The 26,204-nt window shown below is 41.7% G+C and overlaps 1 protein-coding gene across 2 annotated transcripts; it reads left to right on the forward strand.

The window, feature by feature from the left end:
* Positions 1-2,429: 2,429 nt before the first annotated feature.
* pikfyve (phosphoinositide kinase, FYVE finger containing) lies at positions 2,430-26,203 on the forward strand. Of its 2 annotated transcripts, XM_028437133.1 has the most exons (42): positions 2,430-2,558; positions 6,684-6,883; positions 6,984-7,151; positions 8,030-8,139; positions 9,273-9,444; positions 9,539-9,746; positions 10,782-10,808; positions 10,922-11,011; positions 12,811-12,967; positions 13,050-13,207; positions 13,863-13,974; positions 14,065-14,206; positions 14,274-14,441; positions 14,536-14,595; positions 14,667-14,796; positions 16,359-16,539; positions 16,854-16,928; positions 17,262-17,369; positions 17,440-17,580; positions 17,642-17,768; positions 18,024-18,724; positions 18,879-19,226; positions 19,482-19,582; positions 21,364-21,435; positions 21,509-21,680; positions 21,875-22,053; positions 22,256-22,369; positions 22,463-22,571; positions 22,648-22,796; positions 22,865-22,958; positions 23,117-23,174; positions 23,249-23,371; positions 23,442-23,562; positions 23,628-23,723; positions 23,810-23,979; positions 24,112-24,171; positions 24,433-24,609; positions 24,866-24,969; positions 25,031-25,159; positions 25,227-25,488; positions 25,823-25,897; positions 25,967-26,203. In XM_028437133.1, exons 2-42 carry the CDS (start codon positions 6,700-6,702, stop codon positions 26,080-26,082), a joined length of 6,048 nt encoding a protein of 2,015 aa, XP_028292934.1. In that variant the 5' UTR covers positions 2,430-2,558; positions 6,684-6,699; the 3' UTR covers positions 26,083-26,203. The 2 variants fall into 2 exon arrangements, with proteins under 2 accessions (XP_028292934.1, XP_028292935.1); XM_028437134.1 differs by lacking the exon at positions 10,782-10,808.
* Position 26,204: the final 1 nt, after the last annotated feature.

Consider the following 26,204-nt stretch of genomic DNA (forward strand, 5'->3'; position numbering starts at 1 on the left):
GCTACGTCACAGCCAGGGGGCGGGTTCAAATCCTCAGCGCCAATCAAAGTAGAGCTTTTGACAACGTTAACTTTTTATCATTTATTATTATTATTATTATTATTATTATTATTATTATTATTATTATTATTATTATTATTATTATTATTATTTATCCATAAATTGAATGTGGGTAAATGAGCATTTTTAACATTACTCTGCCCTCTAATTATATGTAAAGTAAGTGAAGTTACAAACAATATCCAATCTTTAAATTTCCTTGAGTTTCTGACCAACTTTCATTAAATTTGCCAAAAATGTATGATATAATTTTAATAAAATTCCAGGATTTTCGAAAAGACAAAGATTTCTTTTGCAAAAATATGTGATTAAAAATAACTGTCATCAGGTGATAAAAGCATGGCGAAAACTGTGTGGCCTAGCAAATAATGTGGACATTCATTGAATTTATGTATTTGGAAAAGCTGAGATATCTACAACTGAATTATTATTATTATTATTTTTTAACAATAATTCATGTTTTTTGTAATTCCAACTTTATCCTTTATTTAGCCAAATATGAAGCTCTAAACCAGGGGTCTACGGTCATTAAATTGCAACCCACTTTTTTTTTAGAATTCAACCAAACAAATTTAGTTTTTCAAAATAGCTGTTGAAAACACGCAAATACAATAATTTTTCAAACATAAATTTATATATTTTCCTTTGCAGAAACATGCATTTCACAGCATGCCTGTCAAAAGAAAAGTTTCATTCAAAACAAAAGATAAGTTCAACATGAGCGACGTAAAGTATTCATTTATTTTTAACTAGCTGTCTGCGACCCACCCAGTACAGGTCCATGACCCAATTTTGGGTCCCGACCCACCAGTTGAGAATCCCTGCTCTAAATCTCTCCCTTCTGGAAGGAGGTTTCGGTCCATCAGGACCAGAACCTCCAGACACAAAAACAGCTTCTTTCCCTCTGCCACCATCCACATGAACACACCCCAAGTCACCCACTGACCCCCCCCCCCCACCCGATCACCACCTCCATGATGACATTATCTGCTGCACTGTATACATATATATATATATATATATATATATATATATATATATATATATATATATATATATATATTTATATTTATCCTATTTATCCTTTATTCTCTATCTATCCTTTATTTATTGCTCATCCTTTATATTTATCATTATTATTATTATTATTATTGTTGCTGGGTAGTTCTTTGTTTTTTTTTTTTTTTGTTGTTTGTTTTGTCCACCAACTACCGAGACAAATTCCTTGGCATCCCACTCAATATGTATTAAAGCTTTGCTGGGAAAAAGACTAGAAGTTTGTGAAAAGCTTTGAGTGAATAAAAACAGAGCAGGCAAAATAATTTAAAATTGACCAATTAAAAGTGAGTCCTATAGTGCCAGTGTCAGCAATCCCATCGTGGATCCTTCCAGATGCAGATGTTGATTTTAAGTTATTAGACCAAGATAACAGGAGAAATGCACAGCAATATATAAATAGTTATTATTGGTATGTGCAGGTTTATACGGATGCATCTAAGAGTTCATCAGGTAGAGTGGGAGGAGCATCTGTCATTCCAGAATTTAACAATTTAGCATAAAGGGTTAGTGAGAGGGTTTCAGTGTATACAGGAGAGATCACAGCAATATTGATGGTATTACAGTAGGTAGAGGACGTTAGGCCTCAGAAAACAATTATTTGTTCAGACTCAAGCGCATCACTTTTAACTTTAGGGTAGAAAGGTTATTCTGGTCTTTTTAGATGTGGGATGAGGGGGCCTGTCAGTGGGTTTCTATGGTTTCCAGCACACAGTGGGGTGAGTGGAAAGTCACAGACAAGAAAGCAAAGGAGGCCACAAAGCATGGACATAATTTATTAAGCTCAGCAAAACAGAAGTGAGGGCTATTATCAAACAGTGGAGAAAGGAAAGGAGGCAAAAACAATGGGAGGAAGAGAGAAGAAGACGATGTTACAGAATACAGAGGAATGTTGGGAAATGAGAAAGAATAAAGTCAAGACTAAGGTTTAGTCACACATGGCTGAACGGCACATTATATAAAATAGTGAAGCATGATATGGTAGATGTAGCAGTGGGAAGACTGAAGTGAAGCATGTTATTTTTGAATGTGGGAAATATGAAATAAAAAGAGCAAGAGGTAGTTTGGTTAAAAATCTTGAGAGAATCAAAAGCATTGGAGTTTGGAGATATTGAGGCACAGGTCTGAGAGTAAAGAATATGATTTATTTTGATATTAAAATAGGTATGTGGGCTAGAATATAGGACGTTTTTTGCGGGAGTGAAGTCAGGCACTGAGATCTACACTCCTCATCAGTTGGTGGCGGTAATGCACCATGTAGTTGTTTGCCAACCACCAAAAAACTCCACATAGAAGAAGAAAAAGATCCTATCGATTGCTCTGGGCTTGTCTACTGCGGTCTGCTCCTCGGTGCCGACAAGTGTGGTTGATTGCTCAGGGCTGTCGGTGGTTAACGGTACTCTCCTGTCGGTATGCCGTCTGTCGGTCTTTCACACTGACTGGTAATTCACTCACTCGCTTCTGACTCATTTCTGTCCGTTTTTATCCACAAGCACAGCAGAAAACGTAAGCTAGTTAGCATTAGCACTGAGGCTAAAAACAAAGCGGAGCATCTACGTCATTGACGCCGCTGTTTCGCTTCATCTGGTGTCCCTCCTAACTTGTGCTATTTGGTGACATTTGTAAACATCTGCATCGGTTCGTTGTTACGAACACCAGCTGGTCACCAGATTACTTGGACATCAGCTGACTTATAACACCAGTTAGCTTACACTAGCTACATTCATCTTAAACCGTCTGCAGTTGTTTTAATACACCAGCTGTTCAGAATAGAACACTAAAGTATGAAAACTTCATGTTGCTATAGGTAGAAAAGATAAGGTGTGAAGAGTGTTTTATATAAAATAAGCAGGAAATTATGTTTGCCGGCTAACTGTTATTAGCCCGGGAAGCTAACTGACTGTGTGTGCGTGTTGACTGACAGGTGAAAACTCAGCCGGTGTTGCGTCATAAAGGTAAAGTCAGCCAAAAGGTGAGCATCGGGAGCACGCACCAGCGGGAGCGCGCCCACTTGTCTTCAAAATGTGCTCCTTAGTAAATTAAATGACAAAAATATGAAAGATTAACACTTATAAATAACAACCAGAGGTGTAAATAGTTGAATAGTAGTCAAACTAAAAGTTACTTGTTACCGCCCACGTTTATTGTTGGTAATAAATCTTGGTACGGGTCCCTTACATACAGGAAGCATCTGATGTAGAAACTTAAAAAGGAAGAAACACAATCTACCACAATTGGATCTGAATTTATTTTCCACAAAGGCATCTGTAGAAAATAAAATTAATTCAATTCAAAATAAAGTTAATTCTCAGGCTCTAAGTATAGATACATTTATTCACTCTAAAACTGAGAAAATAACCTCCATTCAATTATGTTTTGGTGCTGTACATTACGTTTAATCTGATTGGTCGGCTTTGATGTGATACATTACGTTTAATCTGATTGGTCGGCTTTGATGTGATACATTTGATTGATGTCTGGTCATTTCATTTTTTGTAGTTTCACAATGTCTGTTGATCATTTTAAAACAAAAAATAATAATTTGCTCAGTAACTGGTGGGTGTGAAAATGTAATGAATGACTTTACTTCTTTTAAAACATTCTTAAGTACAAGTAAAATTACTGATTTAGAAATATGCTCAAAAAACAGTACAAGTACCTATAAAAGCAACTCCGTTACATCAACGTGAGTACTTGTAATCTGTTACTTTTACCTCTGGATTAAAACATTATTACTATAGATTTCAGTTCCTCCACATTCCCAAATTCAGTGATTTAACCTGATATAAGATGAATCTTACAATCCGTTTATGCTCATTGTTCATTATTTTTCAATCACAAATTGTTCAGAATAACTCATCATTTTCCACAAACCCTGCATTTTTTTTAAACCAAGTGTTACATAGAAATTATACAAATCGTTTAAATTCAACAATTGTTATCATCAAATACTAGACATGAGTCTTATGGCTTTATGGTGAAAATCGTTTGTCGTACTTGTGACGTAATTCTGCTAACAAACAAAATGACTGTACAGTTATGAGCTCCTTGTTGGAGGTAATTCATGTGTATAATAATAATAATTCATTCATTCTCTAAATAAGCTTTAACAAAACTTTCTCCTAAAACAGAAAGTCTTTATACATCTACACATGCGCGCTCCCGCCTGCCACCTACTTCCTGGGGATCATTTTAACGCACTGCAGCCGCAGCGCGTGTGCGTGTGACGCCGCGCCCCGTTGTGGTCACATGACGATGAGAGCGTGATGCTCTCCACTTCCTGTTCGGTTTATTTCATCAAAACCTGATCCGATGGATCCAGAACCGGTTCTGTTCTAGTTCCGGTCCGACGTCAGGACTGGACGGCTACGTGAGCGCGCGTCGTGCACGTGCTTGCCTCAGTGAGTGTTAATGATTTCATGTTATTCTCAACGTGTGGGTCGAAGCCCAAAGCTGGGTCTTAGACTAGACAGGGATTATGCTTTTATTTTGAAGGGTTGAAGTTCAGATTTTTTACACCAATGAGAAGTTTTTTCTTTTTTTAAATGGTTTATTTTGCAGATAAACACTGCATTTGTTCTTTAATCTTTTGTTAGTTAAATATATCCATGATGGAAGAACAAGCCGTAGCAGGAAACGTTTTAGCAAAGATGGTAAACGTTAGCGCTGTGTTTGGGCTCAGACTGGAGTACACAAGTCTTTCTTCAGGAAATTAAACTAAACTAAATTAATTAAATAGTTTTATTTGCATTGATCCAGGTGGGCAGATCTATTTTTCACATAAATTTATGTCATCAGTAAAATAGCTCTGATTCTGATAAACCAGTATTACACTCATATTACAGATGAATTATGAAAAATGATCCTTCTTACTCTGGATTTAACCACATGGAGTCTGTTATGAATAAAAGCAGGTACTTCACAAATCCAGTGGTTGTAAACTTCCAGTCCTTTAACTTTTCATGTGGTCCATAGTGTATGAGATATAGATGTAAAGACGAGGTCGTTCACAATGTCAGGATAAGTCACTCCTGGGAAATATCTTCATTCTATTTGTCAACAGGAACGTTGTAGGGGTCATTCCCACTGATCAGACCTAGCTTCTCCTTGTATCGACTTCTCTCAGCTTCTGGTAGAGTGTCATCATAATCTCTGACATATTGAGGTCAAATGGAGATGACCCTCGACAATGGTTTATCACATGGGCTGCTTTCAATCAGTCAAAAATAACTATTAATCAAGTAAACACACCCACACAGGTGCATCCGTATAGTGTCGTCATCTTCCAAGATGGCGCTGGGTCAGTGACATCAGTAGCAAGGGCCTATACAACTTTTTCACTTCCGATACGATACCGATTTTGCAGCCTTGTGTATCAGCCAATATCGATATTGATCCGATACGATATCAGCACAAATCATACATACTTTTGACTTATTTTGTAATGTGGAATGTTAGAAAAGGTTTGATCATGTGATGTTAGTCAAATAGAGAACAATAGTTACTGTGTTAGAGTGAACCACAGACATCTATAGGTAGACGTGCTGGAGCTGAACATTTTATCGAAGCGCTTATATCTGTGATTTTAGATGTCGTTCGATAAAATCCGATATTCGTTTTCTGGCTGATGTCGGACCGATATCAGATATCAATATCGGATCGAGACACCTCTATTATCTGCTCTCTATTGATTATTTAAGTATTTAATCGATTATTCTTCCCCACTGAAAGTCAATTACAATTGCATTCTCAATTACTAAAGTTAAATTACAGAAAATTCCAATTACTGATCCTTGAATAAATAACCTTATTAAACGTAACCTTCCTCTTGTGTTAGCTTTCTGTTAGCATCCATAATGCTAAAGGCTCAGTTAGACCCATGTCTTAAATCAGCTGTAAAATACACTAATAAATATGATCAATCATCTAATGAGTTTATCTTTTATTGGTTATGTTGTTCGGATTCCTAATCAATTAATTTATTGGTTTTATTGTTTTTAGTGTGGGCGTCTGAGCCTTTTTTCTGTCACTATACACATAGATTTAATTTATTTATTTTTAAAGTGATCCACAAAAGAAGTGACAGGTAGTGAGAAAAGTTGACATAAACACATTTTATTGATTGTTCACTATGTGTAAGACAATTAGATTACAATCATATTAGATTACAATTACAATTGAGCCAAACCCTGGTTTCTGTGCTCTAATGTTTTTTAATTGTATTTGGCAATTGAAAAGCAGTTCTTATTATTTTTCTTTCTGCAACTCCTGTGGTGACATACCAGTAAAAAGATCGGTAGGGGTCAAAGTTCGTGACATCACAAAAAATAAAAAAAATGCTTTTTTCCCTATAACTTGGCCACTGGTACCATTGAACAACATTTGCTTTCAATGTGTAACCTTAACCTTTGCTCAAGGTCTTATTTAAGGTCAAGGTCAGTCTTCTATTTTTATTATATTATTAATTTCATTAGTAAAAAGAACAAACTTATCAACAAATCCAGATATTGTACCTATTCACCAGGCGAATACAGTTCTTGTCTAGTTTTTTAATGGCTTCTCCTCAGGCAGACCCTGAGTGTCATGGCCGCTGACAATAAATGGTCATCCTCGTCGTCCACCGAATGGAGCGGCGACCCCCCCGTCGTCTCTCCGACCAGCCCCTCTCATCTGACTCAGTTCAAGCCTCTGACCCCGGAGCAGGACGAGCCCCCGCTACGCTCCGCCTACAGCTCGTTCGTCAGCCTGTTTCGGTTCAACAACAGAGGTGAGGTCAGAGCAGCTGGTGTTAAGGTCTGAGTGGTGATCATGTTATGTTGTGAGCTAGAGCAGACAGGAAGGTTAACCCTTTGTGTGTTTGTGGACAGAGGAGGGACGTCTTCCCTCTCCGGTGTCGGACAAGACTGACCTGTCGTCGCCCTCGCCGCAGTCAGAGAGGCGGAGCTGGTCCGTAAGCCCCTCCCACTCTGTCCACAGCTCCAGAACGCAGCGGAAACAACATCCTGAGCTGCTCAGACGCACATCCACCGCCTCAGGTGAAACACGCACACACACTCAGCGGTGGGAAGGTGTGAGGCTGTAATGCTCCTCCTCCTCTGTGTGCTGCACACTTTTTATTTAAAGCTGCTGCCAACGATAGATAATATTTTTAAACTTTGTTTTCATTCTCTATTGAAATGTATATATTATTTATATATATACATATTCATTCTGCTGTTTTCATGGATTGAAAGTTGTTGACAAAACAGTGTTTGATGTTGAAATGCCTGAATATGATTTTAATATCTCACCGTGTAGCGTTGTATCACAAGGAACACCATAAACAATAACATTATACAGAGCAATTCCTGGTGTGGGTGGGGGTGGGGGGGGGGGGGTTTCATAATCATAACATATGTTAAAAAAAACAGACCTTTACACAAATGATAAAGTGCAAAATATATTACAGTATACAAAACCTTAGTAAATGAAAAATTATTTGACATGAATGTGTAGCTCCAAATCCTCAGCACCATGTGCTACATGTTCGGGATACAAGCATCTAACATGAACATTATAATATTCTGATATTTCAAATACTAAAAATGTAAAAAGAAAAAAAAAGAAAGTTTTTTAGCAGTGTGAGATGTATTTTAAGGTCAAAACGTGTTATTATACTATTAAATAAAGTTAATAAAGGTATGAAAGTACAACACCTTTAAAACTAGGACTACAGAGAACTGCTCAGGATTGTGAGAAATGTAGGATTTTAATGAAAACTACTACGTAGCTTGAGTATGTGAGCTCTGAGGAGAACGTACAGGACCTACGTTCCACTAGAGAACATTTGAACCTTTAGAGTGTGACAAACACCAGCCTTGACCTTTGTTGAGCTGAATGAAATGACACTTCTAACGTGTGTGTGTCTGTGTAGATGTCAGCAGGAAGTCAGACACTCCTCTCAGTAACCACGACCCTCGTACCGCCGTGCAGCTACGCACCGCCCTGAAGAGGCTGAAGGAGATCATGGAGGGTCGCAGTCAGGTACGATCAGTGCTTAATCTGTCAATCATCAGGTCCTGGAACAAACGCCAGGCGTTGTTTCTGCAGAGAGACAAAAAAGTCACACAATCCATTTATTTAAAGCACCTTTTTCTAACTAAATGATCCAATAATATCACATGAACACAAACAACAAATTAACCTAAATGTTTAGTAAAAGAATGATGAGTCAGCGTTAAAGAAGCATGGACAATCACCTGTTACTGAGCATCCATCAGCTGTCACATCTGCCATGTTTCAGCACCAAGGAAAGCGTTAAATCACCGCTAATTTAGCCACAAAGGAAACTCAACTTTCAGAACACAAAAACCCATAAATACACAATATTTACAAACTTTACCAAATCATAACAGCAGAAATTAAAATAAAATGCGTACTTTTTATTTGTCAAAACACTGCCTTGTCTTTCATAAACCTAGAGCAGCAGATCATCTTAGCTTTGAACTGAGCCTCTGTCTTAATGTCTATATCAGAACTTTAACTTCTCTCTGTCCCTGAGTCCTCCTCATGTTCCTGGATAGTTCTCCTCCTGTGTCCTGTTGTTGGAGACAAGTTCTCCTGTATTAGCATCATCGCTACAGGTGATGCTACTAGCTACGCTAACTGCTGCTGCTTGCTACTCTAACTTCTGCTAGTAGCTACGCTAACTGCTGCTGCTCCACAGAAACGACCTTTACCTCAGGCTTAGCTTCACTGATTGGCTTAAAAGAACTAAAATCACATTTTAGACATAGCATGGGCGTGGCCTGACTTTTTCCTCTTTTCTTGACTCGCGCTCAGTTTTTATAAATTAAATGTTTTTTTAATGAGGTCCTGGATCCAATCAAAGTGCCGGTCAAAATCTGGGAGGTGCCGGATCTGGTTCTGGCAGGATCCAGCACAAATTAAGCTCTGAGTACGACTACTATTACACACACACACACACACACACACACACACACACACACACACACACACACACACACACACACACACACACACACACACACACACTAGATGCTGATTGGCCATTCTGATGAATGGATGAATGTTCACACACACACACACACACACACACTAGATGCTGATTGGCCATTCTGATGAATGTTCACACACACACACACACACACACACAGGACAGTGATTTGAAGCAGTACTGGATGCCTGACAGTCAGTGTAAGGAATGCTACGACTGTAACGAGAAGTTCACCACGTTCCGTCGCCGCCACCACTGCAGACTGTGTGGTCAGATCTTCTGCAGCCGCTGCTGCAACCAGGAAATACCTGGGAAGTTCATGGGCTACACCGGTGAGCATGCTGAGTCAGCAAAACGCCATGCTAAGTCAACGGTTAGTGGGCGTGTCCAGGAGTTAACTTTATCTCTCTCACTCTGTGAATCCAGGAGATCTGCGAGCGTGCACGTACTGCCGTAAGATTGCACTAAACTATGCGCACTCTGCTGACTCCGCCTCTCTTGGGGAGGAGCTTAGCGCTCTGTCTGATTCACCACTATCTGTGTGTGTGCTGGAGCCCAGCGAGCCTCGCACGCCCGTCGGAGGACGAAAGTCCAGCAGGAACATCTTCCTGGAGGAGGACCAGACGTGGCAGAGGTACGATGACAGTCCTAGGGGCAGTTTGCATGTTCTCCTTGACGGTTTGTGGGTTTCCTTTGGTGTCTCTGCACACACACACACACACACACACACACACTCTTTCCTTTCAAACTCGTAAAAGTGCAGAGAGCCGACAAACGCTTCTTGTTGATGTTGAGCTAACATTGAAATATTGACACTAGCTGTATTTCCATCACAGGCTTTTCAAAATAAAAATAGATATTTCCAAACTTTGCACAAAGAATAATTGTGCTTTAAACGTGTTTCCATTGAAGGTTGTTTTGGAGCCTCGTAACACAATGACAGAAAATTACACAAAATGACTCCAAAAACACAAAATAACAATAATAAATGCACTAAATGACTTTAAAAACACATATAGTGACAGATAAATACACAAAATGACCAAATATTGACTCCAAAAACACGCTAAAGGGCAACACTAATACACAAAATTACCAGAACGACTACAAAAATACACAACAGGACAACAAATATACACAATTCCTTTGTCGCCCAGAAAGAACCCTTAAGGACACACCAAAGTGATCAGCAGATGCCTCTGAGGAAGACTGACAGTTTGCAGTTGAAACATGTCAGAAGATCTAAGTACATTTCTTGAAAAAAGTTGCCTGAATAAATTAAACCTTAACATATTGTTTAAAAAAAGAAGACAAAATTAACTTGGTGGAAATATTTGAACTAGTTAGTTTTTACGCATTTCCCAGCTTAATGGAAATGCTAGTGAAGCTCCGCCCCCTCAGTGACAGAGAGCAGAAACAGACTCTGCTCCTGCCGTTCAGTATTGACTAGTTTGCTAAAACATAGATAACATTGCGATCTCCAAAGTCTGTTGTTTAATGGTAACCAGGACGATGTGAAACCCATTTAATGATGAAATATGCTAAAGGAGTGAAGGGCAGAGCTGGTGAACAGGTAAGAGTGAGTGTTTAATCAGCGTGCTCAGCGTGATTCCCTCTGAGCCACTCTCCTCAGACTGTGTTCTCTCTCCCTCTGTGTCTCCTGGAAAAGAAAAACTCCTGTTGGGATGAGGAAGACGTGAGTGTCTCTGCTTCTTTTCTCCCTCCCTCCGTGTGTCTCACTCTGACTCTCTGTGGACCCCCCCTCACCCACTCTCTCTCTCTCTCTCTCTCTCTCTGTGTGTGTGTTAGGATGATCCATCAGGAGCCTCAGAGCGGGGGTCTCTCCTCACGCCTCAACGCGCTGACGGAGGACGTGGGGAAGTCACCTGCCAGGAAAAGGTCAGTGAGTTTCTGACCATCAGGGCCTGGATTTTCACAAGGTTAATAAAATTCATCCAGATTTGATAATCCTTTTCTTTTTTTTATCCATAATCACGTAATCCATTTTAGTTTTGATCCGGTTTTCCAAAGCAACAGCAGATTAGATCAATCTGATCCAGATAGAATACATCTGGATAACCAGAGCTCATCTATGTTTTATGAAGGGGCTTCAAGCCTTTGGAGACCCTGACCAACCTCCTGAATTCTGTTAGAACCAGAACCAGCAAACAGGACGTGCAACAATAGTTAAACACTATTTCTGATTTAGATTTGTTTTGGATTTCTAAAACCAGTGACGTCATTGCTTTATTATCCTGTTTTATCATTGCATGCATCACTAAAAATAATATAAAAACAAAACAACAATGTTTTTGATTGTGATGAATAAACATCAATTAGTGACAAAATTAAATATATTATTTATGGTAAATATTGAGCTGTTTGGGTATTATTTAATTAGGCCAAACTCTTTCTACTTTGCTGTAGGTCTATACTGTTATAACCTATAAACACTAAGTCTATACTGTTATAACCTATAATCACTAAGTCTATACTGTTATAACCTATAAACACTAAGTCTATACTGTTATAACCTATAAACACTAAGTCTATACTGTTATAACCTATAAACACTAAATCTATACTGTTATAACCTATAAACACTAAGTCTATACTGTTGTAACCTATAATCACTTAGTCTATACTGTTATAACCTATAATCACTAAGTCTATACTGTTATAACCTATAAACACTAAGTCTATACTGTTATAACCTATAAACACTAAGTCTATACTGTTATAACCTATAATCACTTAGTCTATACTGTTATAACCTATAAACACTAAGTCTATACTGTTATAACCTATAAACACTAAGTCTATACTGTTATAACCTATAAACACTAAGTCTATACTGTTATAACCTATAAACACTTTAGGTCTATACTGTTATAACCTATAAACACTAAGTCTATACTGTTATAACCTATAAACACTTTAGGTCTATACTGTTATAACCTATAAACACTAAGTCTATACTGTTATAACCTATAATCACTAAGTCTATACTGTTATAACCTATAAACACTTTAGGTCTATACTGTTATAACCTATAAACACTAAGTCTATACTGTTATAACCTATAATCACTAAGTCTATACTGTTATAACCTATAAACACTAAGTCTATACTGTTATAACCTATAAACACTAAGTCTATACTGTTATAACCTATAAACACTAAGTCTATACTGTTATAACCTATAAACACTAAGTCTATACTGTTATAACCTATAAACACTAAGTCTATACTGTTATAACCTATAAACACTAAGTCTATACTGTTATAACCTATAAACACTAAGTCTATACTGTTATAACATATAAACACTGTAGGCTGATGGATGAACTAATATGTTGAAGGCTTTACTGTATGATCCAAATATAGGATTATTTCATACATCTTTAAAGGGCATGAAATCCACTCTGAATCCACCTTCTGATGGGATCATTTTAATTCACATTTTCTGGATCAAAGGGATCCCAATCCTACTAAAAAGTTCTGAAAAACCAAAATTACGTGATGCAATTTATTCGTTTTTTCTTTTGAAAAAACCTGATTTCAAGATTTGATCAATCCATTATCCAGAATCCAAGCTGATTACTTTTCAGGAGGTCAAACTGATGAACCAAACGTAACAAATTCAGAGTGAAGTGAAGCCGTTGGATGGTAAATATATGTGGTCCTGTTCCTCTCAGGTCTGCCAGTGTGAACAATCTCTCTCTGGACCGCTCAGGCTCGTCCATGGTCCCGTCCTACGACAGCTCCGTCAGTCCTCCAACCAACCGCGCTGTGTCCGGGACCAAGAGTGGCTCCAAACTGGACCACAGCGAGGAGGAGAGGAAGATCCTGCTGGTACCCTCCTCCTCCTTAAAAACACTGGTAGTTCAGTGTGTGCTCCTGGTGAAGCTCACGCTGCTGTGATGTTATAATCCAGGACTCGTCTCAGCTCAAGGACCTCTGGAAGAAGATCTGCCTCAACAACACAGGGATGGAGTTTCAGGATCACCGATATTGGCTGAGGACCTACCCCAACTGCATCGTGGGAAAGGAACTGGTCAACTGGCTCCTGAGGAACGGCACCATCTCCACCAGGTTAGTTAGTTAGACTAAACTAATATATCTCTACCAGGTTAGCTTAAACTAGTATATATCCACCAGGTTAGCTAGTTAACCTAAACTAAACTTGTGCTTTTCAAAGTGCAGGTGTGGCGCGACAAACAGGAGGACATTTTTGCAATTTCATGCCAATCTTCTTAAAGTTTTTTCTTTGTTGACAATAACGATCAGTAACACTAAACAAACAAAGTATTAATGAGAACCTAAAAATGTATCAGAAATACAAAGAGCATTAAATGATTTAGACTGCATTAGATCAGGACCAGGAACTAAATGTGAAGTGGAACTAAAGTGTAAAAATAATGATTTACGTCAGCATCTACTTCACATGGAGGGAAAATAAACTTAATGTCTGACTTAAAAAATTAATTAATTGCTTTTTAATTAGTTTTTTATGCTGATTAGTTTATTTTAGTTTTTGAGTTTTTATTTATTTATGAAAAATGTTTCTTGTTCCCTTTATTATTGATTATCAGGACGTCTTTGGAATGAAAGGAGAATAATATAAAACAGAGGATCTAGACTCATCGGTCGTGAACTTTTTGTTTTTCACTGGACAAAAACAAATAAAAATGCAGTGCTTTTATTTTGAAGGGGAAGACTAGAGGGTAGTAATTAATCTTGATCTCAGGGCTCAGGCCATCGCCATCGGTCAGGCGTTGGTGGACGGGCGCTGGTTGGACTGCGTCACTCACCACGATCAGCTGTTCAGGGACGAGTACGCCCTCTACCGCCCCCTGCAGGTGAGTTTGCACACACACACATTCACACACACACACACGGGGGCTAAACACCGAGGCTTTAAATGCTCTGACACCAACTTCTGTCCTCAGAGCACCGAGTTCTCAGAAACGCCGTCCCCAGACAGCGACAGCGTAAACTCTCTGGAGGGACACTCAGAGCCGTCCTGGTTCAAAGATATTAAGTTTGACGACAGCGACTCAGAGCAGCAGGACAACGACTGCACAGCACCTGGTACGACGTAGTCTCACTACCTGGTTCTTTACTGGTATTTAACAAACACCTGTGTGTGCGTGTGAAGCCTCCAACAGTCCCAGTAAGAGGACGTCAGTCAGCAGCTTCCACTCTGTGGCTGACAGTGACTCCGCCTCCTCCATCAATCTCAACATGGAGCAGAACAATGTCAACTTCCACATCAAGAAACTCTCCAAGAACCCACACGTGTCGTCCTCATTCGCCGAACAGAAAGGTGAGTTTACAGGTTCTCATATTATGCCCCTGATAGTCCTGTTTGGAGAATAAAGTGTGTGTGTGCGTGTGCGTGTGCGTGCGTGCGCGTGTAGAGTTCCTGGTGTCTGAGGACGGAGGACAGAACATCGTCATCAGCGACGCCTTCATTAAGGGTAGGAGCTCAGCAGCTAGCTGCTCTGTGATTGGTTAGTACTGAACCCATGTGACCCCTCTGTGACCCCAGAGTCTCTGTTTAATCGTCGTGTGGAGGAGAAGGCCAAAGAGATGTTGTTCACTCCACTGGGATGGCACCACAGCTCATTGGACCAGCTGAGAGAGGAGAACGGAGAGAAGGCGGCCATGGAGAGGCTGCTGTGAGTGCACACGCCCATCCTCACCTTTAACTCCGCCCACAACCACTTTCACTTTACCAAAAAATTAGATAAATTATTTTTTTATTTTTAATAAATGAAAAAACATAAGTAAAAAAAAATATATATTTTTTTTTATTTAAAGAAAAGTGGAAAAATATTTTTTTTTAAATTTAGAAATAACAATAAAAATGAATAATTAGATTTTATTATTTCTAAAATAAAAAAAGGTATTCATTTTTTTAAATCAATAAACGTATATATTGTTTTATTAATATTAATAATTTATTAATTAATTATTATTTTTTATATTTTACTATTTTGTCTTAAAAAAAACTTTATTGTTCGGGGACAGACCAGTCCCACATGCAGTGACGTGCCGTGACCACTAGGGTTGGGTAGGCACGTTGCAAATGTAGACCACCAATGACAATTTCATATGTTTCTGCTGGCAAGTGTTAATTCAATTCAAATTAACTTTATTTGTATAAAGCAATTTACAACAAAATCATCTCAATGCACTTATCAAAATATAAAATTCATAATAAGAAAGAAAAAACCCAACAAGATCCACATGAACAAGTGTTTATCATCTAACAAAATCAACATCATAAATACTATTAAAGAAACATAAATAATTATTTAATATAGCCTCCATACTCTCCAACAACATATATCTCATGACACGACAGCACATCTGTTGTTTGTGTTGGAAACACAGAAACATGGAGAAAACAACAACAACTCAGAACATCCTCAGTGAGGAGCATCCACAAAGTCAATCCTTCCTTTTGTTCCATTCACTGTAGAAAGTACCAACAATGTTCTGACCTTACCTTTGCTGAAGGTCTGGTAGCTCGGGTGTTGGTCTCCATCTTTTAAAAGATGTCGTTTTTCCTCAAAACAAAGTTTCTCTATTGTCTCTAGCGCTGTCATCCTGACTGTAGTGTTATCCCGCCCACTAGCTAGAGAACGTAGCAGCAGCGGTCACATGGCATCTATTCACTAATGCACTGTGAACTTGCATATAGCATTTAGCATAGCACGGTTACGTCCAAAGGCAGCTCTCTAGGCTGCCTTTGGACGTAAATGGTTTTCATTTTGGGGACCTGACTGAGCATGCACAAACACGTAAAAACACGTAATGAGAATGGAGGAAGAGGAGCAACGTGCCTTTGGGAGGGGGCGTGGCCTCCCTCTGCCTTACAGCAGAGTGAAAAAAAGAAAAAATAGAATGTGCAGCTGTTCCAGGAAATAACGCTGTTTAGTAATTTGGGCTATGAAACGCACAAAATGCTGACACTTTCAAACTTATAGGTACTGTAGGCTATTGGAAATGGAAAAATAAATAATTTATTATTGTATTATAATTAAAACAAATAATCAAAATATCAATTCACCCTTGGGTAGGCACTGCCTACCTTGCCTACCCTGACGGCACGTCACTGCCCACATGTTTGGTTAGCTTAGCATGTAGCGGTGCTGGCTGGGCAGGGTTCAGATTGGGTCATTGTACTGATGATGATGATGATGATAACATTCCTCTCCTTCCTCCTCTTCCTCAGCTCTGCCAACCACAGCCACATGATGGCGCTGCTGCAGCAGCTGCTCTACAGTGAGTCCCTGTCTCTGTCCTGGAGGGACATCATTGTCCCCGTCGTACGACAGGTCGTTCAGACGGTGCGACCAGATGTTCGCAACTGTGACGACGACATGGACATCCGCCAGCTGGTGCATATCAAGAAGGTCGAGGAGAACCCCCGCCATACATATGCCTAATGTACAGTTAGCATAGAGATAACGTACAGTTATGTACATATAACACAGAGATGATTAACAGTTAATGTAGATATAGCTTTGAGATTACATAGAGATGGTGTAGTGATATCATATAGATAGTTACAGTTACCGTAGAGATAATACACAGTTAATGTCAAGATAATGTAGAGATAATGCACACTTAGGGTTAGGTTCTGTTCCAGTTAACGTAGAGTTAGCATAGAGATGACATCAAGCTAACATTCTTTTAAAAATGTCAAAGGTGTGAAACTGTGCTTCAGATTCCTGGAGGGAGGAAGTTTGACTCGATGGTGGTGAACGGCTTCGTTTGCACAAAGAACATCGCTCACAAGAAGGTGAGATATGGCCTCAGCAGCTGAATATACTGTATGTATAATTGTAATGATTTTAATCAAAATGAAAAGAGAAACACATTTAAAATACTTGATTAAAACCAGATTATAAGAATTATTTTGATTTAAGAAGTTATTGTACTTGTCGTTAGAAGATCCTTTTGTTAGATGTTGAATGTTTAATTTTAAAGACTCTGAGTGTTGGTGACTAGTTCAAACGAAGGGAAATAAATGAATTATGTAAATAAAGATTAATACATAGTGAAAGTATAAAGGGACAGGTATAAAGTGCTGCTCTGTTATTTCATCTGTTCTTGTTGTTGTTTTTGTTTCCAGATGAACTCGTACATTAAGAACCCAAAGATCCTCTTTCTGAAGTGTTCCATAGAGTACCTGTACAGGGAGGAGACTAAGTTCACCTGCATAGAGCCCATTGTGCTGCAGGTGAGTCATCGAACCAGCCAATCACAGAGCAGGACTCCTCCTCTTCCTCACTGTCTGTCCTGTTCTCCAGGAGCGTGAGTTCCTAAAGAACTACGTGCAGCGCATCGTGGACGTGCGTCCCACTCTGGTTCTGGTGGAGAAGACGGTGTCACGTATCGCTCAGGAGATGCTGCTGCAGCACGGCATCACGCTGGTGGTCAACGTCAAACCGGTGAGGAACACACCTGGTCCTGGTGTGATTAAGGTTAACATGTGACCCTGTGACCTCACAGCAAGTCCTGGACAGAGTGAGTCACATGACTCAGGGAGACCTGGTGATGTCCATGGACCAGCTGCTCACTAAACCCAGACTAGGAACCTGCAACAAGTTCTACATGCAGACCTTCACCCTGTCCAACAGTAAGACACGCACACGCACACACACACACACACACAGGCCCTCATTTATCAACCTTACGTGTGTAAATGTGAGTTCACATTGTGTCGTACGACAGGACCCTCAAACATTGGTATCTGACCAATCCCAGCGTAGAAATGATCATGTGATGATAAATGTGCATGAGTCCAATCTGATCGTACCAGCGGTTGATAAATGAGGACCATGAAGTCATTGACGACTTGTTTTTCTTGTTCTTCTTGTTTTCCTCTCCTCAGACGAGCTGAAGACTCTGATGTTCTTTGAGGGCTGTCCTCCTCACCTCGGCTGCTCCATCAAGCTTCGTGGGGCCTCCCAGTATGAGCTGGCACGAGTGAAGGAGATCCTGATGCTGATGGTGTGCGTGGCCTACCACTCCCAGCTGGAGATCTCCTTCCTCATGGACGAGTTCGCCATGCCGCCCCTCCTGTCCCACGGCGCTGCCCTGCCCTGCCTACTGGAGACTCCTCCTCACCATGAGCAGGAGAACCCTGAGAAGGAGCCAGAGGAGGTTCTCCAGGACAAGCAGGAATCTGCATCTCCCTCTACCTTCATCCAGGAAGGAGGAGAGCCTGGGAACACCAGGACCTCCTCCCCGTTCTCCTCTCCTCCTGTCCCTCCTCTGTCCATCTGTCCTCCCTTCATCATGGAGGACGAGCAGGACACAGACACTCTGACCACGGAGACCCTCAGCGTGGAGGAAGGAGACGGATCACAGACCCCCAAACTGTTCAGGGACCCCCTGCAGGACGATACTGGCATGTTTGTGACGGAGCCGGTGGCGTCCTCAGAGGACCGCCTCAAGACCTTCTCCTCGGTGTTCAAACAGGAGCTCCACGACATCATCCTCTGTATCTCACCCTTCATCTCCTTCAAAGAACCCTTCCTCCTCACCACAGCCGGCATGCTCTGTCCCAGCAGGGACTACTTTCCTGAACAGGTAGAGATGTACTCTGTCCCAGCAGATACAGGATGAGACATGAGAGGAATAAAACTAGAACAAATTATGAGATGAGAGAATGAGAACGTGATGGACGTTGTCACATGAGAATAAAACGATCATAGATCATAGATCCTCTCCCTCTGTCCTCCAGGTCTACCTGTCCCCGCTCCTCAACAAGGACCTGAAGGAGTTGGATGGACGTAGGAAGAGGCAGCTCCTCAAAGAGCCCGCCCCCTCCTCTGTGCTGGCCAATGGCAGTGTCCCCTGGAGGTCCTGCCCCGTGCTGCCCTGTCACTGTCTGACCAGCACTCGCATGGTGGAGCAGCTGAGCAGCAGCAGGGACCTGGCCCGCATGCTGGCTGACTACCGGGCCAAGGGCGGCCGGGTCCAGCAGAGGGAGCATGGGGACCCCTTCAACGCCCCAGGGAAGCCCCCACTGAGGAGTGACAGTGAGGAGGAGAGAAACTGCAAACTCAATGACATCAGCTGGGCCCCCAAAGTCAGTTTATCATCAGTCTGAGCTTTGTTATATACTGGTTTATACTTTGTTATATACTGGTTTATACTGGTTTATACTTTGTTATATACTGGTTTATACTTTGTTATATACTGGTTTATACTGGTTTATACTTTGTTATATACTGGTTTATACTTTGTTATATACTGGTTTATACTTTGTTATATACTGGTTTATATAGCAGTATACACCAGTGTGAGTTGTTATTTGTGGTGTGATTGTGTGTTTAATTCTCAGATGGACTGTTTGAACCCCATCAACCACCAAAGGCTGTGTGTGTTGTTCAGCAGCTCATCAGTGCAGTCCAACAACACACCCAACCCCTGTGTCAGCCCGTGGTACGTACACACACACACACACACACACACACACACACACACACACACACACGGGCCATTATTGTAACAAAATTATCTGTGTGTAATCCAATCTGTGTCTGTATTTACATCTGTATGCATGTGATAATGAACCGGGACATTCTATTGGCTGTCTCTATACACATGACTTCTGGAAGATTTGGCTAATGCGATCTGTAACTTTTTGAAACTTGCAACTTATGCAATACCGCTAGAAACCACTAGTGGTCACTGGTACTAAGTGACTGTCACACTTTATTTTAAGTTTTATACATAAGGCTGACATTATCATGAATAATGTGTCTTTAACGGGATCCTCTACCATTTTTACAAATGAAATTTAATTAACTTTTTAAAATGGGACTAGTTTAGACTGTGCACCGCCATGTTGAAATGATGTCATTGATGATGCTAATCACACCTTGCAGTCCATTGACTTCTATATGAGGTGAAGCATTCAGGATCATTAACAGCTTTTTCACTCAAAATAACAACATGTGCTGCTTTGTGTTGCTCTAAAAATCTGTAAAAGTTAAAAAATTTGATGTAAACCTGTTTTGTTTACTGAGAGATGATAAATTAAAACTGTGACCCGAAACAATCTGTGACCACAGGGGGCGACATCATAGATAGAAATCACAAAGTGTTTTACAGTAAAAAAAAATTGTTTCACAAAACAGAATAAACAGTGATTTACAAAGATACAATATAAGACAGTCCTTCAAAATAAAGAAAAATATAATTCAATGTTAACACCAAGTTAATAAAAGAGGATAATTAAAAGCTTCTCTGTATAAAAGTGTCTTTAGCTGCTTTTTAAAGGAGTTAATGCAGCGTAGAGAGTTGTTTAATTTGACCTGCTGTGCTAATGCTAGCACTGGTGCTGCTAAGTGCGTCACAGACACAGCATTACTTGAGTATAAAGCCTTGTTGTGTTTGTGTGGCTAAATGTTTGGACACGTGTTATTGGGGCACAGATCCCTCGAGCAGGACTTACAGGTGACCAGCTCACCTCTGCTCTGCAGCAGCTTGTGTGTGTGATGTCATCGCAAATTTGCGATTGAGGTACGTTTGTTTACGGTGGCGGCGCAGATTCTAAAGAATTGTTTCACTAAGAACCAGTTCCCAAACAAAACCGATTAACGATGCACATCCCTAAAGGGGGAGGGGTCTAGTAGGGTGAGGGTAACAAATGACACATTATTTATGCTAATGACATGTCTGACTTGTGTAAAACGTCTAGTAAAGTGTGACCCAAGTGACAGACCCTCCATTAATTTCCTCCTCTTCTACATTTCTGGAGATGTTTGGTTGGCAACGTGTGTTATTAATATGTTACTTAATGTAGTTATATTACGTAAATACGTATATGATTTATAAAGCTGTTTTTTTTTCTAAAGTGTTGTATGAAGTTGGCCTTTGATTGGATCATTACGCGTTACAAGGTTCAAAAAGTTACAGATCTTATTTGCTAAATGTGTTCCAGAAGTCACGTGTACGTCCCGGTTTGATGACACGCATACAGATGTTGATACACACATACAGATGTTGATACACACATACAGATGTTGATACACACAGAACAGATTATGCATACACAACTTCTTTTAAAAATCATAACTACACACACGGATCAAGATACAGACACACAGGTTGTATTACTCACACACAAATGGTTTTGTTACATTAATGACACACACACACACACACTACAGTCTGGAATGTAGAGTTCAGTAAATAGATCAGAGTTTTTGTTCCTACAGGATTGTCACTATGGAGTTTTATGGTAAGAACGATCTGTCACTGGGAGTGTTTCTGGAGCGCTACTGTTTCAGGTCAGCCTTCATCATCATCATCATCATAGTTAGTCTCTGTGTGTGTCTCACAGTGGGTGTGTCTGTCTCTCAGGCCGTCCTACCAGTGTCCCAGTAAGTTCTGTGAGACTCCCATGGTCCACCACATGCGTCGCTTCGTACACGGTTCAGGCTGTGTTCAGATCGTCCTGAAGGAACTGGACTCTCCTGTTCCTGGATACCAGCACACCATCCTCAACTACTCCTGGTGCCGCCTCTGCAAACAGGTCCTTCCCCCTCACATGGTCCAAACAGGCCCCGCCCCCTCAGCTCCACCTTTATTATTAATATTAAATATAATGATAAACAAAGATCACATGATCCAAACACGTTGTTTATTATTGTGGAACATACTTTACTTTCTTTCTCCCAGATGAAGGTTTGTTGTTTATTATTGTTTACTGTGTGTTGTTGTTGCTAGGTGACCCCTGTGGTCCCTCTGTCCAATGACTCCTGGTCCATGTCCTTTGCTAAGTATCTGGAGCTGCGTTTCTATGGACACCAGTACAGCCGTAGAGCCAACGCTGAGCCCTGTGGTCACTCCATCCACAAGGACTACCACCAATACTTCTCCTACAACCAGATGGTGGCCTCCTTCAGGTCCTCAGTCCATGTTCTTCTGTTTCATTTCAACTTTACTGTTTATGCTGTTATTTATTTTTATTTATTTCTTTTTGTAGTTTTTTTAGTGTTTTTATTTCATTTTTTGTCTTTGATCCTTTTTTGTGTTTGTTTTCTTTTTAATTGTTGTTTCTTTTGTTTGTTGGTCCAAGCTGTAATCAGGGTTCATTTCTCCTCTCAGCTACACCACTGTGCGACTGCTGGAGATCAGTCTCCCTCGTCCAAAGATCCTGATCAGGAACCTGGGACCATCTAAAAGCAGCCTGCTGCAGGACCTCAAGGACTTCTCTGTGAAGTAAAACCTCCTCCTCCACATTAAAGCAAACAATAGAGAAATTAGCTGTTTGTATAGGTAGCCATGGTAACAGTGTGTGTGCTCTTGGCTCAGAGTATCTCAGGTCTACCAGGCCATCGACGACCGCCTCACATCACTGAAGACGGACACATTCAGCAAGACACGAGAGGAGAAGATGGAGGACCTGTTCGCTCAGAAAGACGTATGTAGAAGTGTGTGTGTGTAAACGTGTGTGTGAATGTGTATGTAAACGTGTGTGTGTGTGCTGGTGGTTCCAGATGGAGGAGGCGGAGCTAAGGACATGGATAGAGAAGCTCCAGGCTCGTCTCCAGTCTCTAGATTCTTCTCAGCAGCTTCAGACGCTCCTGGAATCTCTGGTGATGAAGAAACAGAGTCTGTGTGAGACGCTGCAGTCATGGAACACCAGGTGAACCAGGTGGAACCATCAAAACGTTCTCCTGGTCAACTCACACACGTTCCTGCTTTGTTCTCCAGACTCCAGGACCTGTTCCAGCAGGAGAAAGGACGCAAACGTCTGTCTGTCCCCCCCAGTCCTGGACGACACCGGCCCAACAACGACGACTCAAAGGTAGGTTACCAGTTAACCAAGTTACCAATGGCCTATACTAACTTAGCTAAGTTAATCTAGTCATTTACTAATTAAACCAACTCACTAAGGAAGGACATTTGCTTGGGTTAGAGGAAGGTTTACTAGTTAAACTAAGTTGTCCTCTCCTGTGTCCTCAGAGCGCTCTTGAATCGTCTCCTCGGAATTCTTCTCCTGTGGTTCAGAACGGAGACAAAGGTGAGTGTCACTGACTAACTAGTCCTAACCATCAGCTGCTCTGGTTTCCATGGTAATCCTGACTCCTCCCTCAGAGGACCGTCACCTCAACACGCTGCCGTCCAACACCGTGCTGCCGTCTCCGGCCGATACCGGTGCGGAGCCGCTCACTCCTGGTCCGTCCTTCTCTGAGCAGGACTCCATCAGTTTACCAGAAGGTCAGACACTAGCCCCTCCCCGTCAGCTCTCTCACATGCCCCGCCCCTCACGCTTCTGTCCCGCCCTCAGACGTGTTTGACGGTCACCTGCTGGGCTCCACCGACAGCCAGGTGAAGGAGAAGTCCACCATGAAGGCCATCCTGGCCAACTTCCTCCCAGGGAACAACTACAACCCCATCCCAGTGCCTTTGTGAGTGACTCCGCCTCCTGTGACTTGTGTTTACCCTGTGACCTCTGACCCCACTCTGTCCTCAGTGACCCTGACAAACACTACCTGATGTACGAACACGAGCGCGTCCCCATCGCCGTGTGTGAGCGAGAGCCCAGCTCCATCATCGCCTTTGCCCTTAGGTGACTCCGCCCCCTCAAACACATGGGAACCAATCACAGTCTGTGTCACAGACATATAAAGAATAGATCTGTTCCTGTCTCTGCAGCTGTAAGGAGTACAAAACGGCCCTGGACGACCAGTCCAAGGCGTCCAGTGCAGGGAGTGAGGAGGGGGGCAGCAGCGTGGGAGAGAGCTGGACCAGGGGGAGCCCTGCCCGGCCCGGGGAGGGTGCCCCGCCCCAGCAGAGCCGCAGCAGCAGCGAGGGAGAGCCCAGCAGTGAGTGGTTCACTCACACCACATCTGACTTTATTTATAACAAAACAGGAAGTACAAACCTCTCCTGATGACCTCATTGTGACACAGGAAGTGTCCAACAATAAACATTTCAACCTTTTGTGTTCGTTGCAGAGGACGCTGACTCAGCAGAAAAGCAGAAGAAACAGAGCCTGAACTCTCACTTCGAGCTGCGTGAGTGACCAATCAGAACAGAGTCGGTACATTAAATATAAGAGAAGAAGAAGAGTGATTGGTTTTGCTTAGCACATAGCAACCAGCCCCATATGTTTTGGTTAGCTTAGCATGTAGCGTCATGTATGATCAGATTATCTGTAGTTGATGATCTTATTAAATCTAATATTCAGTGTAGGGAAATATAACTGGATTATTAAAGCAGTGTGTGTATGCGTGATTCGGTCTGACTTCAAATGCACTTCCTGTTCTGGTTCTCAGAGTTCTCCGATGCTAATGCTAAGTTCTACTGTCGGATCTACTACGCCCATGAGTTCCACCGTATGAGGGAGGAGGTGATGGAGAGCAGCGAGGACGACTTTGTGCGGTCGCTGACTCATTGCGTCAACTGGCAAGCAAGAGGAGGGAAGTCTGGAGCCGTTTTCTACGCTACTGAAGGTCAGAGTTCCTCCTGGAGTCGCCCACGCCCACAGAGCCTGTGTATACATGGCCCTGAAGTGCAAAGCACAAACGCAAAAGAGAGAACACAAAAGAAAAAACTCAAATGTGTTGGCGTTTTCTTTTTGCGTTTGTGTTTTGTTTGCATTTTCTTTTGTGTCTTCTCTCTTTTGCGAACATGTGCTGCCCTTCAGGGCCACCATACGTGTACGATCAGCTGACACAGCGCTGACCTCTGATTGGTCCTCTCTCACAGACGACCGGTTCATTCTGAAGCAGATGCCTCGTCTGGAAGTCCAGTCCTTTCTAGACTTTGCTCCTCATTACTTCACCTACATCAGTGGAGCGGTGCAGCAGAAGGTAAGAGAACCTGTAACCTCCCCTCCCTGTGAGGTTCTGAGTGCGTCCCCTCTCCCTTCAGAGACCCACGGCGCTAGCTAAGATCCTAGGTGTTTACCGCATCGGCTACAAGAACTCCCAGAACAACACGGAGAAGAAGCTGGACCTGCTGGTGATGGAGAACCTGTTCTATGGACGCAAGATGGCTCAGGTTTGACCTTTGACCATCACCAGAGGTCACTGCACACAGGAAGTGACACGCTGCGGTTCTTCCTCAGGTGTTTGACCTCAAAGGTTCTCTAAGGAACCGCAACGTGAAGACGGAATCTGGGAAGGAGAGCTGTGAGGTGGTTCTCCTGGACGAGAACCTGCTGAAGCTGATCCATGACAACCCACTGTACATCCGCTCCCACTGTAAGGCCATCCTCAGGGCCGCCATCCACAGCGACGCCTACTTCCTGTCCAGCCACCTCATCATCGACTACTCACTCCTGGTTGGACGAGATGATGTCACTGATCAGCTGGTAGTGGGAATCATTGGTGAGAACGTTTATGTTTAATATCAGTAGCCCCGCCCCTTTACTCTTTGACCCTGCTCAGCCGAAGTCGCTACATGCCGAGCTAAAAATGTAGGACTAGTGGCTACATGCTAAGCTAACTAAAACGTGTAGAATTGGTGGCTACACATTACACTATCAAACATGTAGGAATTGATGCTACGTGGTAAGCTAACCAAACATTTAAGACTGGTAGCTACGTGCTAAGCTACCTAAACATGTGGGAAGATGTTTTTTCATCTTTCAGTGAAACATCTACGTGTAAACGTGTCTTCATGGAGGATTTGGTTCATTTTTGTACATTTTTCTGACTACAGATTATATCCGGACCTTCACCTGGGACAAGAAGCTGGAGATGGTGGTGAAGTCCACTGGGATCCTGGGAGGTCAAGGTAAAGGCCATGGTAAAGGGGGCGGAGCTAAGGCTGTAATCTGAACGGAGTGTGTGTTCTGCTCCTCAGGAAAGATGCCCACGGTGGTTTCTCCTGAGCTGTACCGATCCCGCTTCTGTGAGGCCATGGACAAATACTTCCTGATGGTTCCCGACCACTGGACCGGCCTCGGCACAAACTGCTGAGTCATGGTTCTAACCCTGTAAAGCGCCAACATTCCAATGTTTTTATTTCCTTTATTAGACTATTATTTAATGATTGTACAGAGATGATGTAACTATTAAAGAGAATTAACCACAAACACCAG

The sequence above is a fragment of the Gouania willdenowi genome, chromosome 21, assembly GCF_900634775.1.
Source record: "Gouania willdenowi chromosome 21, fGouWil2.1, whole genome shotgun sequence".
Taxonomy (NCBI): Eukaryota; Metazoa; Chordata; class Actinopteri; order Blenniiformes; family Gobiesocidae; genus Gouania; species Gouania willdenowi.